General features: G+C 38.8%; 1 protein-coding gene across 6 annotated transcripts in view; it reads left to right on the plus strand.

The window, feature by feature from the left end:
• Positions 1-18,261, plus strand: part of ARB2A (ARB2 cotranscriptional regulator A) — a 474,471-nt gene that overhangs the window by 113,771 nt on the left and 342,439 nt on the right. For all 6 annotated transcript variants that reach the window (XM_056112439.1, XM_056112440.1, XM_056112435.1 and 3 more), the window contains one exon: positions 13,162-13,227. In XM_056112439.1, coding sequence (XP_055968414.1) covers positions 13,162-13,227 — 66 coding nt within the window. The remainder of the gene's footprint in view (positions 1-13,161; positions 13,228-18,261) is intronic.

The raw sequence follows: 18,261 nt of genomic DNA on the forward strand, positions 1-18,261 counted from the left end.
TTTTCAGGTCTGACCTTGTCTGGGCCAGGTGCTGTTCGCTTCTTTACTTACAAAATGGCATGTCGGATTTCTGAAGGGAGAACATTGGGAATGATATATCCATCCTGCAAAATTTGGTGTGTGGGCAGGTGGATGTGGCTATGGAAGAGATCCGAGTAGAAATCATGGATAATCTTCTATATTGCCCTTCTGGAAGATGTGATAGATCCATCAGGATGTTAGAGGGCAGTCATCTTGGTCTTGTAGTTGGTGAAGACAGGCGGGTGTTGTGAATGCTTTTCCCGGTTTCTGCTGCATCAACCAGCACTGCTGCTCTCTCTCTTTGAGGTCTTCCTTGATCGCTTTTCTGTACTGCTTTACGAACTTGGATGTTCGCTTGTAGTTGCCTGAGGCTTGTGCCAAGCCAAGACAGGCGTCTTTTTGTGGTTATCTTTCTTTCGGTCTTCCTCACACAATCATGGAGGTGCTGAACCAATAGATCGTATTACTCATCAATGTTGTCAATGACGGCATCTTCCATGTTGCTGCAATAGTGCCAAAGAGCTCCCAGTTGGTGGTCATTCTGGGAGTTAGTTCTCTTCTTAAGCTTTGCAGCCCTTTCTCCCTGTTCCCTGAAGTAGAATTTTGCATGAAGGAGATAGTGGTCTCATCTATTTGGAATTTTGGGACAACAGTGACATTGGTTAGGCAAAACCATCAATTGAATATGATGTGGTCATTTTCGTTGCAGAACCGTCCACCGAGAAATTCCCATGTCTAACATTTAGATTCGGCCTTCTGGAACTGTGAGTTACCATAGATGGTCTTGGTCGACATGATGAACTCAAATAGTCTCTCACCCTGTTTGTTCCATTCTAGACCAGGGATCCCAATGTGGAATTCTTTGACTGATCATCTTGGTCCTATATTGGCATTAAAATCACTGACAGTCATCTTATAGAAGGTGTGATCTTTATAGAACTTTTCCAGCTTCATGTAGAACTTCTCAAATTCTCCTCCATCATAATTGGGTGTGCGTAGACAATGAAGATAGAAACAATGAGGCACATCCATTCAAGTGTAATTGCCCAATTTGGGTTTTTTGGCATTCGAATGAATTGATGCTCATGGCTAAGTTCATGTTGACAAGGACACCGACACTACCAGTGCTTCTTTTGTTCCATATTCCGAGGAACAGTTCTTCTCCAGTGTCGAAAATGGCGTGATATGGTTGATGCCTTCTCGTCTTGGTCAGACCATTGATGTTGTACTTGATAATTTTGTGCTTGCACCATCAGGTCCTCAATGGATGCATCCAATGCCAGTGTATGTGCATTGAAAGTACAGACGGTCATTTTTGTCCTTCTTCATTTTGGCAGCCTATTTCGGCCTTGAGATTTTTATCAGCCTCTCCTTCCTCATCCTTCTTAATGCTGCCGTTTTGGTGGCTCTTTCAGGGTCAGGGGAATTTACTGTTTTTGGCATATTGAACATGTCACGGATAGCTTACCAGGCTCTGCTGTGGGAGTGGGATACTCTCGGCAGCTTGCCAGGCTCTCCAAGAGGGATAGAGGCTTTTAGGGTGGCCTCTAATTGTCCCTGCAGGTGTTCCCATGGTTCAGACCATATTTGAACCTCATCAAATATGGTGCAGTAATCTTGGAAGATGGGTATTAAGTGTCCTGTGATGTGTCCAGAAAGCGGCATGGAGTGTGGCGGCAGCTGGGAAGTGGAGGTAATGGAGGATTTATTATTTTATTTAAATAAATAATATACCGCGATAGCACAGCGGTAGGGCGTTTGCCTTGCACGCAGCCAACATGGCCGACCCGAGTTCGATTCCTCCGCCCCTCTCGGAGAGCCCGGCAAGCTACCGAGAGTATTCGATATGCCAGACACAGTAATAACAAAGTCTCCAATGGAGACGTTACTGGGCCCGCTCGAGCAAATCGAAGATCAACGGGAGGGCCTTTACTTACTTACTTACTTTATATTATTTATTTTTATTTTAATTATTGTTAACAGATGGAGATATGATAATGCCTGTTATATCAACTTGATGATCTTGATGGGTGTTTTTAAGGTTTAAAACAAAGGCTAAGACACGTTGCTTCTGACTAGGTTGGTAATGCCATTTATGGAGTCAGCAAAACACATTACAGGAAGAACACATTAAAGGAAACACATTAAAGGAAAAATGTGTGGACATGGAAAGGTGGTTTCAGTTTGAGCATATGGAGTTTGAGGTGTCTCAGGAATCACTGGGATATATCAATAGTTGGATACAAGTTTTCCTCTTTCAAGTGTTATGAGTCTGGTTATTGAGCAAGTGGTGGATAAAGAAATTGTGATATATACACAGTGGAGTGTTACTTGGCTTTAGAACAGATGCTGTCTTGTGTTTTCCTACAACATGGATAGAACTAGAGGATGCCATAGGCCAGAAGTAGACAGAAGTGTAATCACTTATATATTCCTATATAGAAGTCTGACTTGACGAAGAAGAAGTCAGACTTCTTCGTCAAGATCATGAACGATCGGTTTGAGGCCCTTCATGTTCCCGGAGCGAAGAGATGCCATTGGGCTACACTAGCACGTGACGGGGACAAATGGAGACGTTACTGGCGCCCGCTCGAGCAAATCGACGACTAACGGGAAGTTAAGTGATTAAGTGAAGTGATTAAGTCTGACTTATATAGGAAGCGAGGAAATAGACAACGACTACTAGACACAAAGCTTTCAGCTCTCAGTAGTAGAACTGAAGTTACTAAGTAGGCCATGGGCAGAGGCACGGCGGTTTCCAAGGGAGGGGACAGACAAGAAGCAACTTTAGGACAGTCTGGCACTTCAGTGGTGCGCGCGATCCAGTAACATTTATACCTATGCCATAAGCATTAACACTATTATAAATCGTGTTTCCAGAAAAAATATAGTAGGAAAAAGTTAAGAAGAAAAATGAAGAATCATTAGTAGTCAGTATAGAGCAGGTTAGCTCCATGGTCTTTGGGATCAGCATGGCAGAGTAGCACTCCAGGAGTAGTACAGAGGGCAGGGTGCTTGCCTTGCTCCCATCTGACCCGGGTTCGATCCCAACACCACATACCCTATGGTCCCTTCTTGGGGCTGATTCCCAAGCCCAGGAATAGGAGTAAGCCCTGAGCAACACCAGGAGTGGCCCAGAAAACAGAATAAAAGAATAGGTGCCATTCTGGGGGGTTAGTGTCCTATTTTGTTACTTTATGTTCCCCAGATGAATGCATCTTTCTATGTCTATCCCTCTCTTTCTGATTCATTGCGCTTAACATGATACTTTCCATGTAAGTACCACTTGTATGTAAATTTCATGACTTCATCTTTTCTAACCGCTACATAGTACTCCATTGTGTAAATGTACCAATGTTTCTTTAACCAGTCATCTGTTCTTGGGCACTCAGGTTTTTTCCAGATTCTGGCTATTGTAAAGAGTGCTGCAATGAACAAACAAGTGCAGATGTCACTTCGACTATACCTTTTTGCTTCTCTGGGATATCCATTTCTTGGAGGCCAGCCACACAGCTAGGGGAAAGGGGAGCTCAGATAGAGAAGGGAGCTCCAAATAAAGGGTATTGGGAGGATCCTCTCAGGATGGGAGAAGCATGCAGAAGTAGACTATAGACCAAACATGATTGCCACTCAATGCCTCTTTTGCAAACCACAATACCCAAAAGGAGAGAGAGAACAAAAGGGAATGCCCTGCCACAGAGGCAGGGTGGGATGGGGGGTGGGAGGGATACTGGGATCCGTGGTGGTGGGAAATGGGCACTGGTGGAGAGATGGGTATTTGATCATTCTATAATTGAAACACAAGCACAAAATTTGTAAGTCTACAACTGTACCTCATGGTGTCTCACTAATAAAAATAATAAAAATAGCAGTATAATAACAATTTAAAAAAAAAAGAATAGGTGCCAACCATCAGATCTCTTCCATAGTATTACAATTAACTTTATTTAACAGCTTAGAGAGGTAACAGCTCTGTGGACTGTAGCAATCCCAGAAACAGGAGCTTCCACATCTGGGACAGTGATCCCCAACAGCTGCTCACCCTTGATTGGCTCCTGGCTGCTTGCAACTCCCTTGCTCAATTACTTGCTGTACTTACTGTTTGTCACTCTGTATTTCCTTAGTGCTCACAGCTGTTAGCAATTCCTGCTATCTGATTGGTTACATCCAATGTAAGTGAGATTAAAAACGATCAATCCGTTCATCTTGATTTTCTTTTCCCTCCCTCTTTCCTTGCTTCATTTATGGTATCAAGAAGAAAGGATGGCAGAATAAGGAGGACTCACCTAGAGGGGTGGAAGGAAAATGTGGGAACAGCTGATCTGAAATGGATCTAACTAAAGATAGCCAGAGATCAAGAGTAGTACTCGAGGGAATGCTAATGTAAAGTTGGAGGAATGAATTTTATTTCAAAGATATGCTGAAAAAGCAGTTAGTTCAAAAGACTTTAAAAGCTAGCTTGTACCTACTGAGAATAAAGTATAAAAAGTTTTAAGGGGAAAAATATAGGGATGAGATGGGGATAATTTTAGTGAAATCTAAGATGTAGTTCTGACTTAAGAGGACATGCACCCAGGGTAAATGTGCTTTAGTTCTAATTAGACAACTCATTGCCATTCATATCAGTCTCTTTACTGCATCTGCTAGAGGAGTCGTTTTAGGTTTAGCAAAACTGACAGTTTTGAATAATATTAAACTTTAGTTATTAAGAGATTTTATCTTGGTCTCTCCCTCACCTTCTTGCTTCTCCTTTTCTCTCTTTCTCAGCAGGAATCAGTATGTAACATAGTGTAGGGTAAATTGGGCATTAAGTAGGAAAGGTGGTTTTCTATCTTGTTTTAGCATGGGTACCAACAGGATTTTTAAGTGGTTCTCAGTCTTATGGTAATTTGTTATATTTAATTTGCAAAAGCTTAAGGTTGTATTGGGAGATGGGTCACATCCAGTGATGCCCAGGGGTCATTTTTGGAGGCACTTAGGGAAACACGTGGGGATGGAAGTAGAGTCACCTGTATGCAAGACACCATCTTTCCACCTCCTGATCTTAATGGATATATTTGAGATGCATTCATGATCGGCAAGACCATGGTATATCCACATGGTAGAATACTGTGACTAATAACAATGACTGAAAAACTATTACTGAGAAAACAGATCATGAGCATATATATTGAGATACTAAATAGCACAGTAGTTATTTCGTTGAAGAAAGGCTATAATGTACAGCCCTGTGTGTCTAGTGTTACTGTCTTGTACATAAAATCATAAATGTTATTGCTACTATAATATGTAACCATGCTATCTAAACTCTAAGGTTTTTAAAAGTTTAACTTTGGAAAAAAGAATGAGCATATGTTTATTTGCTTTATTGACCCTAAGAAACACTAGGAGAATGCATGAGAAAATAATAGATAAGATTATCTATGGAGAACATTATGAGGAGGAATATAGCGGAGAAGAATGGTGGTGATTATCTTTATATTGTTTTCATTTTTAACTTTTGTAGGTCTGTTTCCAACGTGAAGAAAATCAGCCTTTTGAATCCTGTTTTTCTTTTTAAAGTTTTGCTTCTACTAAAACTTAGAGGTTTTGAGTCACATTTGCAAGCACTTTTTTTTTTAATTCTTTCATTGTTCGTATGTTATATGAATGATGTTACAGTGTTGGATATGCTTATTTTTAAATTACCCACTTCAGGGGGTATGCAAGGATGGGAGGTGATCATGGCGGGATGCTAAGTGTAATAGATAAGGCCCAGAGTTTGCTAGCAAATTCAGTTAAACTTAAATGTAAGCTGAAGTGCTAAAGTTGAATTTGGGAGAATGAACATAGACAGCAACAGCAAACTATTAAATATAATCACGACCTTCGTTTTGACAAGCAAGAATGACTAAAATTATCCTCAGGTATAGTTATGATTTGTGTAATGTTTAAAAAAATTAATTTGTTTGATGCAAGGATATTATTGTCACTCTCTTGTCATTTGTCACATTTCCATTGAAATATTTATGGAAATACATTCACTGTTAGTAGCACCTGAACTAAAATATAAATGGTTTGGAATTTTTTAAAAATGGAATCACTGTGAGATACACAGCTACAAAGATATACGATATTCCGTGTCATCCCTTCATCAGTGTACATGCCTACCACCAATGTCTCCAGTTTCCCTCTTCCCCACCCCTAGACCCCTCCTGCCTGCCTCTATGAAAGACACTTTTTTTCCCCTTTTAGGCACAGTAGTTTGCAATACAGGTACTAAAAGGTTATCAGGTTTATCACTTTACTGGTTCAGTGCCCAGATCTCATCCAGAGTGATCATTTTCCACTATCGTCTTAGTGGTCTCTTCCCTGTCCTAACTGCACTCAAAGTTTTCCCCTTGCCCTTTTTTGGGCAAACTTCCTACCATGAACCAATCCTACTGGCTCTCTTTTCTGTTGTCTTTGGGCATTATTCTAATACTATGGTATTTTTTTTAAAAAAAATATACTGTATATGAGTGTGATTATTCTGTCTGTTCCTCTTCCTCTGACTCATTTTTGTCAGCATGATACTTCGTGTCCATCCATATAGAGGCAAATTTCATGACTTTATTTTCTTTCTTCTTCTTCTTTTTTTTAAATTTTATTGAATCACCATGAGATAGTTACAAGCTTTCATGTTTGGCTTACAATCACACAATGGTCAAACACCCATCCCTCCACCAGTGCACGACACACCACCAATATCCCTGGTAACCCCCTCAGGCCCCCCTCACTTTATTTTCTAATGGCTGCATAGTATTACACTGCATAGATGCACTCATTTATTTATTTTTTAAATTTATTTTTCATTAGTAAATCACTGTGAGGTACAGTTATAAACTTAACGAACTTCCGTGTTTGCACTTCAATCATACAATGATCATCCATCCATCCATCCACCAGTGCCCATTCTCCTCTACCAATATTCCCAGTATTCTTCCCACCACCCCCACCCCATCCCACTCACTATTCTTGTTCACTTAGGTTTGGATTTGAGAGAAAGTTAAGCTTGTCTTGTCTGCTGCCAGCCCAGATTCCACACACAGCGAGCCTGTGGTAGCAACCTCACCTCTTCCCAGTAAAAAGAGAGAGAGAAAAACCCTTTTGCTTTGATGTGATTTCACACTTAAAGAAAAGTTGAGTGATTCTAGGGCATCACTTGTTTGCCAATAGACCCACTTGATTGTATGTTGAAAACACGTTCAACATACACGTTCCTTACCATCGTTGCATATTACATATACACTGCCTAAGAACAAAAGCATTTCATAGCTACAATACAGTGATCAGAATTAAGAAATACTGTATTGACACACAATTTATATCTATAAGCCATGTTCACATGTTACAAATGTATTTAGTAGCTTATAGTCCTCAAGTCCAGGATCCAATCCAAGTTTACATTTTTAATGATCGGTATTCTCCTTTCATCTGAAACTACTCATTAGCTTTTGCTTATTTTTCTTGGAGCTGGCATTCTTTTTTTCCTTAAAATACAGGACATTTGTATAATGATCCTTAATTTGAGTCTATTATTTGTATTTTCATGGTTAGATTTCTGTAATTTATTTTTGTGTACAGAAGGATCCATATATTAAATTACTCCTGAGTGTATGATATCAAGAGTATTGATATTGAATTTCACAGTTACTAATATTTTTCTTTTTGCTGTAAATTATTTTGGGGGAAGATACTATTTTCTTTATGAAATGCCCACCTATTAATTTTGGTATACATTTAGATTATTTCAAGTCTTTATTCTTTCTGTGTTGGCATTCTGTTGTAAGAATTTTCTTTGACTTTTTTTCCCTCTGCTCTTCTTTTTCTGTTTCTCTCTGTTTTATTCTTCCTTCTTTCTTCCCTCCTTTTCCTCTTTTCCTTCCTTGCCCGCCCTCCCTCCATCCATCCCTTCCTCCTACCGTCCATCTCCCTTCTTTCCTTCCTTCTTTTCTCATGTATTTTTTTATCGACTTTATAATTCACTGGTAAAAATAACTACCCAAACAAGTACAAAAGCAATGGGGAAATACTCTGTAAAAAAATAATATGTAGGATGAGTTAAAATAAGCTGGCTCATTGGAACTGGAATGATAGTACGGCAGTTAAGTCGCCTGTGCACAGCTGACACAGGTTCTATTCGTTGTAACCATATAGTCCTTGCTGCCAGCAGTGATACTGAGTGCAGAGCCAGGAATAAGTCCTGACAACAAACCAAACAAAAAAAAATAAGCTAGCTCTTTAATTTTAGACTTGGACATATCAAATATTTGTTAAAACTAAAAGATGTCACCAGAGAAATAGAAACATATACCAGAAAGACAGGAATAAAGAAAATCTTAGTCTATGGAACCATAGGAAAAGAGGTAGCAGAGTTGCTGTAAAGGGCTGTGCTCGTGGTTCAATCCCTGCCACTCTACAATTTCTTGAGCATCGCTAGGGACCATCCTCAAAAGACAGAAAAAACAGGCTAAGGAAAGATACAGAATACAATGAAAACAAAATCTAAATTTAGTTTAGATTTAAGTAAACTAAATAGGTTGAAATTGGCTTTTAATGGAGCATCAGACTGAATTGAAAATAGCAAAAAAGTAAAAATGTTTATGCGTCATTTATGAAATAATTGCTAAAATATGAGAGTGAGAAAAATAGAAGGTAAACCTGATTGTGCACACAGGTATTTAAAAATAACTAGATAATTTCCAAGACTGGTTTGATAGATGTGCATTGGTATTCATTGCTTTACTAAAAGCAATTCAGATTTCCTCCATTATGTCTGAAAGTGAAGACATAGCTTAATATTAATGTGAAAACTACTTTATTTACTGACTTTTGATACTCATAGAAACACTACAAGTATTGCTGTGTCCTGTTGGAATCGAGCTCAATATGGTTTTGTTGAAGCATAAACTGCTCAACCCTGAAGGTAAAAATCGCACTATGTGAATGTTCCTAACATACATACTGCTTTGGGGATAAACATGTTCAAAATCAACTCATTGCTCTGAGCTAAAAATCTCCTGTGAGTTGTACTTTGCCTGTTTAGAGATGAAATGAATAAGATTGATTTCTTAAAAGCCACCGAGGTTTTAAAATGCTATTTTTATCATTAAGCAAAGTGGAACTGAGTAGCACCAAATAGATAGGATTTTTTTTTTCTCCTTTTGTATCTAGTAAAACTCAGGAGCTACTCAGCTTCCTGCTGGGGATAGTGCTGCAGGGTGGGGCTTGGTCCCGCTGTGCTGGGGTCCAAGCCATGTTTACAGCCAAATCCTGGCCACCTGCATGCAAAGCAAGTACTCAGCTCTGTGAGCTATCTCTACCCCCATAACCCCTCCAGGATAATCTTAATAAAGATTGTATTAAAAGCAAATGTATCCCAAAATATTAAATTCCCTGCATAATAAATGAATAATGTTAGAATGAAAGATCTGGGTAAAGTAAAACTGTTTATTCAGCTCTTCTGTATGTATCCAGTTAATACAAATATCATATTCATAATTGTTTGAAGCAGAGGAAAACTGAGAGAAAATGCAATATATTTTACTAATTACCCATCCTTTACTTTGACTCTGTCATATTACAACTAGATTTCTGCAACAATTCACTAGACTGACTTTATTGTTATTTATTTTTAAATGTTTGAGAATTCATGTTTTACTAATTCATAGGTAGTCAATTGAATTAGATTTGTGACTATTGGACAACCAAGAAAGAAAATTGCGTTTTTGGTTTGTTTTCAGGCCATACCTGACTTTTCCCAGGGCTTATTCCTGGCTCTTTAATCAGGAATCATTTCTGATGGTGCTGGGGGGACCAGGTGTGGTACTGGGTATGGGACCCAAGTTTGCTGCGGCAAGTGAAGCACACTATCCCCTGTACTATTGCTTTGACCTCTATCCCATTTTGTTTCTTAACTACAGTCTCAAAAGGGTCTGAAATACTTTCTTGGGAAGATTTTCAGTATCACCCCTGCCATGTAGATGTACATCTCCTCACTACATTATAATCTTCTAATTTAAATGTAATAATTTTGTAAGGGTAGAGAGTATCTTGTTCACTTTTTATTCAATTCAAGACCAGAAAAATGCTAAGATGTGTGTGGTACAAGGTAAGCATGCACGAAACTGGACGGCTACATGCAAAAATATGGGCTCGATCTGTGCCTAACACCATGTACAAAAGTAAGATCAAAATGGATTGAAGACCTCAAGATCAGACTGGAATCCATAAGGTACATTGAAGATAAAGTCAGCAATACCCTCCGTGACATTGAAGCTAATGGTGTCTTCAAAGATGCCACGCCACTGGCCGAGCAAGTGAAAACAGAGATAGATAAATGGGACTATCTTAAACTAAGAAGCTTCTGCATCTCAAAAGAAGCAGTGACCAAAATACAAAGACAGTCTACAGAATGGGAAAGGATATTCGCCGAATACACATCTGACTAGGGGTTGATATCAAGGATATACAAAGTACTGGTTGAACTCCACAAGAAGAAAACGTGCAAACCCATCAAAAAATGGGGCGACAAAATGAACAGAAACTTTCTCAAAGATGAAATACGAATGGCTGAAAGGCACATGAGAAAATGCTCTACATCATTAATCATCAGGGAGATACAGATCAAAACAAAAATGAGAAATCATTTCGCACCACAGATACTGGCCCACATCCAAAACAACAAAAGCAACCTGTGTTGGCGTGGATGTGGCGAGAAAGGGATCCTCCTTCTCTGCTTGTGGGAATGCCGACTGGTTCAGCCCTTGTGGAAAACAGTATGGACGATTCTAAAAAACCTAGAAATTGAGCTCTCATTTGACCCAGCAATACCACTTCTGGGAATATACCCCAGAGAGGCAAAAAAGTATAGTCGAAGCGACATCTGCACTTGTTTGTTCATTGCAGCACTGTTTACAATAGCCAGAATCTGAAAAAACCTGAGTGCCCGAGAACAGATGACTGGTTAAAGAAACTTTGGTACATCTACACAATGGAGTACTATGTAGCTGTCAGAAAAGATGAAGTCATGAAATTTACATACAAGTGGTACTACATGGAAAGTATTATGCTAAGCAAAATAAGTCAGACTACATAATATTTCTTGTCTGTAAATTTTTTTCAAATATTTTTTTCAAAGCAGATGTATGTGGAGGTAAAAATCCAACCTTTATTTTTCTAAGCATTCTTTGCTTTCAGTTTGGAAGGATAATTTCACTGGATAAAGAGCTCTAGATTGATTGTTGTTTTTATTTTTTTCCCCTAAAACTTTGAACATGTCATTCTACCCTTCTTCGACATGACTGATTTCTAATAGAATTCTATATAATTCTCCACACCCAAGAATTTTTTTTTTTTTGTAATGGTGGAGACCTTTCTGGTCTGAGTGTATCTCCAAACAAATTACCCAAATCCATCCCTAATCTGATACTTTTTGTGGGAGGGTCTGGGAGGTAAGGCACAACTGGATGTGTTTATATTCATCCTAGCTTTGCACTAAGGCTGTAGGGAAGACCCATTTACCGCTTGTTTGAGTTGTTGGCAGAATTTACTTATTTCCAGTTGTAGGTCCTTGGTTTCCTTACTGACTTTAAAGTGGGTAGGATGACCTCATACCTAGAGGACATCTCATTTTTTTTCAAGCTACAGAGAATATCCTGCCTGCACGGCAGAGCCTGGCAAGCTCCCCGTGGCGTATTCAATATACAGAACATAGTAATAAGGAGTCTCACAATAGAGACATTACTGATGCCCGCTCAAGCAAATTGATGAACAACGGGAGGACAGTGCTACAATGCTACAGTCTGCTTCTAAAGATTTTTATAATTAGATTGGATTGGTTCCTTAACCTCAGTTATATCTGCAGTTATATTGCTTATACCAGGTAACATATTCACAGGTTTCAGAAGTTATGATGAGAATTTTTTTTTGGGGAGCCATATATTTGATTCCCATGACTTTTTGATTGAGTGAATAAATACCCCAACGACCTGTACCAGAATTAATACTTATCCCAAAATCAGGGGAAAATAATTCTGGAAAGTTGGAAAAGTGTGCTTTAAAATATTGTTTTGAGAAACCAAAAGCCTGTGTGTGTGTGTGTGTGTGTGTGTGTGTATGTTTTGTTTAATTCTGTTAACTAATATTAATTTTTCTTTTGTTCAAATTTTATTTTCATAAAGTTGTTCACAATAATTTATTACATTCAATATTTCAACACCAATCCCACCAACATTTCACCTTCCCACCACCGTTGCTTCAAATTTTTCTGCCACCACTCAAGCCTGCCCCAAAGGCAGATGCTAAATACTTTATTTTGTATTGCTTGTTATGAACATTTTAATCAAGATTGGTTGCCTTCTACCTTACATCCCAGAAAATATCGTGTGTTACTCTTAGTATATCAGTAGCAGGAATTCTAACATTTTCGTTAAGGTGCTAGACTTGGAGTTCAATTTTTGACTGGATGGTGATTTTGCGGTCTGGAGGCATCTTTGCAGCGTGTTGCTCTCTTCCGAGATCTATTTGTGAGTCTCTGGAACATGGTTGATAATGAGCGTATGTGGCTCCAGAGGAAGTTCTTGGGTATGACTGGCAGGGACCAGGAAGCATGGGGAGATAGGAAGGGGGGCCTCATTCCCAAGTCTGGGAAGCCTGTAAATTTCAGTCACAAGTCCCGCATACTTGGGTTTTCACTAGATTCATTCTCATGTGTGGGCAGCTCAGGATGAGCCTTTGAAGGTCAGCTGTGAGCATGGCAGCAATTGGGTTCTGGAGGTTTGAGGCTGCCGGGATTTTTGGGGGGCAGTCTGAGGGTCACACCTGCCCCCCTTCAAGGCTCTCAGATGAAATCAGCCTGGCATGGGATGAGGGGTTATCTCTGCAACGTTTTACTCCCTTTCAAGATTTGTGAGTTTCTTAATATTAATTCTTAGTGAAGGTCCACATTTATTCATATTGTAGCAGTAAGTAAGCCATTATAGGTAATTAATAAAGAATCTTTAATTGCAAAGCAATTCAAGATACATACCAGTTCAGAACAACTACTTAATAATTGATATGAAGCTTACTAATTGGTGACATTGTATCTTAATGTGTTTTATTTTCCTTCCTTCCTAGATCATCACAAAATACGTCTATGAGCTTTTGGAAAAGGATTGTAATTTGAAAAAAATCTCCATTCCAGTAAGTCCAGTTTTTTTTTAACATTTATATTTCTAAGCAGAATAGTGTACAACACTTATTTTATGTTGCTTACACACTTAAACAAAATTATAATAATATTATGTTTCTCTTGTTTTGATATTGATAATTAAATGCACATCAGTATCTACCATCTCCTTTTACATGAGTACTTAAAACATAATACTCATTAGTGTTAAGAAAATGTCAATTTACAGTCTTTAAAAAAATTAAGTGATAGTAGTTAATAAAACTATACCTTATCCTTTCTCATTTAATTGCTATTTAAAAATATTTTTGGTTGTAAACCATGTAGATTTAGTTGTATTAGATAATCTTTAATATATTTTATTCTTTGAATAAAATGTTTGTAACTATACATTCTTTAATCTTCCTCATGTTTACTGTTTTGCAATACTTTTTCATTTTGGCAAACATCACTGTCACTGTCACTGTCCTCCCGTTCATCAATTTGCTCGAGCGGGCCCAGTAACATTGTAGGACTTGTTACTGTGTTTGGCATATTGAATAGGGGAGCTTGCCAGGCTTTGCCGTGCAGGTGAGATACTCTCGGTAGCTTGCTGGGCTCTCCGAGAGGGGTGGAGGAATCGGACTCAGGTGGGCCATGTTGGCTGCATGCAAGGCAAACACCCTACCCGCTGTGCTGTAGCACCAACAATTAACACTGGCAAACATGTTTTTGAAAATTTTCAGACTTTCGTTGTTTAAGAGTTGAAAAGTGTGAGACTTAGTCTACTCAAATTATCAAACAATACTCATTTTTGGTATTGAATATAAAAGTTAAATACCAATGTTAAGTTTTTGAATGAAGCATTTGTCAAAAGGTAGACTATATTGGCTGTCATTGACAACATGCTTTTATTAGATATTGAATCTGGGGGAATATTTGGTCATACCCACAGAAATAGAGGAATAAGAGATAGAGAAGTGGCCACCAAGTAAAGGATGCTTGGAGAGCCCGTTATGGAGGGAAGATGTGTGCTGAAAGCAGACTATAGACCAAGCATGATGGCCACTTAATACCTGTATTGCAAACCACAGCACCCAAAAGGAGAAAGAGAGTAAAAGAGATTATGCCTGCCACGGAGGTGGGGGGAGCCAGGGTGGGGGGGGTGGGAGGGATACTGGGAACACTGGTGGTAGAGAATGGGCACTGGTGCAGAGATGGGAACTCGGTTCTTGCATGATTTAAACGTAAGCACGAAAGTTTGTAAGTCTGTAACGGTACCTCATGGTGACACTAAATAAATAAATAAAATAGAGGCATAGACTTCAGTAGGGGGGAAATCCATTAAAGAGTAAAATCTAGAAATCAAATATGTGTCTTCTGTAACTTGTCCAGTTTATCACCAGAGTACTTGGGATCCATAGTACAGACTGTGAGGGCGAGTGCTTCAGGGCTGGTGCTCTCTGCCTCTCGCGAGACCTGCTACCCACTACTTGCCGCCTGGGCAGTGGGAGTCACAGGCCAACCAGGCAGGGCGAGGCGGGGCGGGGCTGGAGGGGCACCAAGTGTTTCAGGACAACACTAGGGTCCTGGGGAGACACTTTCACCATTTCTGACTGGCTGCCATGACCAGCCCAGGACGGGCAGTTTAGGGTGACAGAGCGTTGCAGGAAGAGGCCCACTCCCCCCACCATTTTGTGCTAAATGCCAGATTAGACCCTTGTTCTACATACTCGATTCCAGCAGAGGGGGTCTTCAGATCAGTCTCCCCTACCCCCCACCCTTTGTTTTATAAAGCAAGGAAGGTGTCTGGACACTGAGGTCGGGCAGGTGTTGGCAAGGCACTGGCAGACTCCTTGAAGTGATGGGCTGGTGCAGCCGCTGAGACTGCTGCCTAGGGTATACGTATCCTGGCTGGAGAAACCCCCTCCCCCAAGCCCCTTCTGGTAAGCTTTGACAGTCATCCAAACCTAGGATGCAAAATTCAACTCCGTAGTTTAGGCCTTTCTGAGCAGAATCTGGCAGATCTTAGAAGGAAACAATAAATTTTCAAGTCAAGAACTGTAGTGCCTCCTAGTGGAAAACAAAACAAATTTCCCAAAAATGTTAAATCTAGTGATGGTGTGAATCCTTCCAAAATCATTTTCAGGATCACAAAAGTTAGGAGTCTAATATATAACTTAAAATAATTGTTATGAATAAATCAGCGCTATACATTAAATTCACATTGACACAGAAAATAAACAAATTCAGTAATTAATTAGTGGGGAAATATGATTTAAGAAAATTTAAGTCACCTTTCAAGATATGTAAACTCATTAGAAATGGGAGTATTAGAATACTTGGATAACAGAAGGTGGAAAGAGAGAGTAAGAAGAATACCTTTTAGATAGAGAGAACACAGGGGATTGCCCTGCCACAGAGACCGGGGGGGATGGGGGGATGGGGGTGGGAGGGATATTATCCATGGTGGTGAAAAATGGGCACTGGTGGAGGGATGGGTATCTGATCATTGTATAATTGAAACCCAAGCACAAAAAATTGTAAATCTACAACTGTAAAAAAATAAAATAAAATAAAGGGAAAAAAATGAAAAAAAAAACCATTTTTGGTGATTGATCAAGTCATAAAAAAAAAAAGAATACCTTTTCAAACAAATGATAGTTGAAAATATCACAGTGTCACTGTCACTTTCTTCGCATTGTTCGTCGATTTGCTCAAGCGGACCCAGTAACATTGTGAGACTTGTTGTGACTGTGTTTGGCATATCGGATATGTCATGGGTAGCTCACCAGGCTTTGCTGTGTGGGCGGGATGCTCTCGGTAGCTTGCCGGGCATTCCGAGAGGGGCGGAGGAATCGAACTTAGGCCGGCTGGGTTGGCTGCATGCAAGGCAAATGCCCTACCCGTTGTGCTATCGCTCCAGCCCGAAAATGTCACAAATATGAGGAAAAGATTAATTAGAATACTGAAGGGGGGAAATTCTAGTTTCTAAATAAAAAAGTTAATGATAAATTAAAAAGTAATAACATCCAAAATTTGTAATAAAAAAGGTATTAGACCACAATCACATTTCTCAGCAGAAACTCTCAGGCCAGCAGAGAATAAAATAGCATATTTGCAGTTCAGATTTCTAGCCAAAAATACAGGTTTATAGCCAAAAAACTTCACCCTGAAGGATTAACATTCAGTTACAGAGGAGAAAAAAGGCTTTTCTAGATAAACAAAATCTAATAGTTTTCGCCACCAGATCTGCACTTTAAAAAAAGTGTTGAAATGAATCCTTGCACAGGGAAAGAAAAATAACATCAACCCGCAAGCATGGTGACAGGAGAAATACAGAGTCAGAAATATAAACAAGTATAAAACGGATAACAGTAAAACATCAAAGAGGAGGAAGAATCAGACGGAATCTGTTTAGGCTAAAGATGACCAGCCAATATCAGCACACGTCCTTTAAAGAAAACAGATACAGAGACTAGTATAGTCCTCATAGTAAGCACAAAACAATTTGGAGCAGAGATAATTAATAGCAAAAAAAAAAAAACCCAACAACAACAAACAGTGAAATGGAGAGATTCACCATCATCAGCCATCTACATAAAAAGGATAGTAATGATAAATATGGGGAAAAATAGCACAGAAATTTTTTAAAAATCATAGGATAGATAAGTAGTAATTAAACCCATATATTGACATTGCTGTAAATGTGAATGGTCTAATCTCACAGTTAACACAAAGTGACAAGATGGCTGGAAAGCAGGATCTTCTAAACTATGACTAAAAAAGTCTCACATCAGTAATAAAAGCAGATGTACAAATGAGAGGAAGGCATGAGGTGCTCAAGCCAGCAATCATAGAAAAGGACAGGAATTGCTCTTCCCATAGCTGATACAGTAGACATTCAACCAAAGGAAAGCTAACAAAAGATAGTGATTAGTGATGCTTTAATTATTAACCTTTAGCGTTACTAATAGCGTGTGTTTCCAGCATATGGGAGTATCCAAGTATGCAAAATGATTTTTAGCCAATAAACATTGGTTATATACAAAACCCACATATATGCATCCAAGATATACATCAGTACTTACAGAACTGGACAGAAAAAGCAGGTGGAAAATTTATAAGGAAATCTTGAGGTTAAAAGGAATAATCAATGAGATGGACTTAATAGCTGTGTATGGAAACTTTTACCCCCAAAGGAAATATGCACATTTTCCTCTAATGATGTAGACCTTTGACAAGGATAGACTCCAAGCAGTACTAAGGGAAGTTCCTTAAAATATGGACCACAGAAAGAAGAAAAAATCTCAAATGATCTAACATTGCGCTAGACGGAACTGGAGAAAAGGCAGGAAGAAGGGAGGAAATAATACAAAGTAGAGCAGAAGCAAATAGAAACCAAGATCAGTAAAACCAAGAACCGGCGCTTGACAAGAATCAGAGTAATTGACCAACCCCTTGCTAGGATCACAAAATACAAAGAGAGAAAATCCTGATTAAAAAGAATGAAAAATGAAAAGGATAAAGTTCAACTAATGCTGCAGAAGTGGAGAGAATCCTGAAATTACTGGAAACATCCATTATGCAAGACAACCTAGAATAAAGGAGTCTTATTTCTAGAATAAATACATACTTAATTCTAGAATAAGTACATACTACCTTCTAAGACAGAACCAAGAAGAATTTGTTTGAATAGATCAGTTACAAGTTTAGAAATGAAAACAGTAAATCAGATGTCTCCTAGGTACAAAAAAAGTCTAAGACTATATTGCTGCCCTTGTGAAGTCTTAAAAACTTTCAGAGAACTCCAGCTCTTCTAAAACATCTAGATCAGCCTTGGTTTATTTGGAAACTCTAGCCGATCCTTATTTATTTGGAAAGTTTTTTTACAAGAAATACATGAAAACCAAGATTTTGTTATCTTTTGGGAAGTGAATATATGAGCTTTTTAGATTAGGATCACTTGCTTTTAGTCTTAGGACTAATGCAACACTAGTTTTAGGTGTACTATCTAAATATTGAATTTGATTCTCTGGAAAGCCATGATAGAAATTTTTTACTTTGTC

This window comes from Sorex fumeus, unplaced genomic scaffold (genome assembly GCF_029834395.1).
Source record: "Sorex fumeus unplaced genomic scaffold, SorFum_2.1 ptg000018l, whole genome shotgun sequence".
Lineage (NCBI taxonomy): Eukaryota > Metazoa > Chordata > Mammalia > Eulipotyphla > Soricidae > Sorex > Sorex fumeus.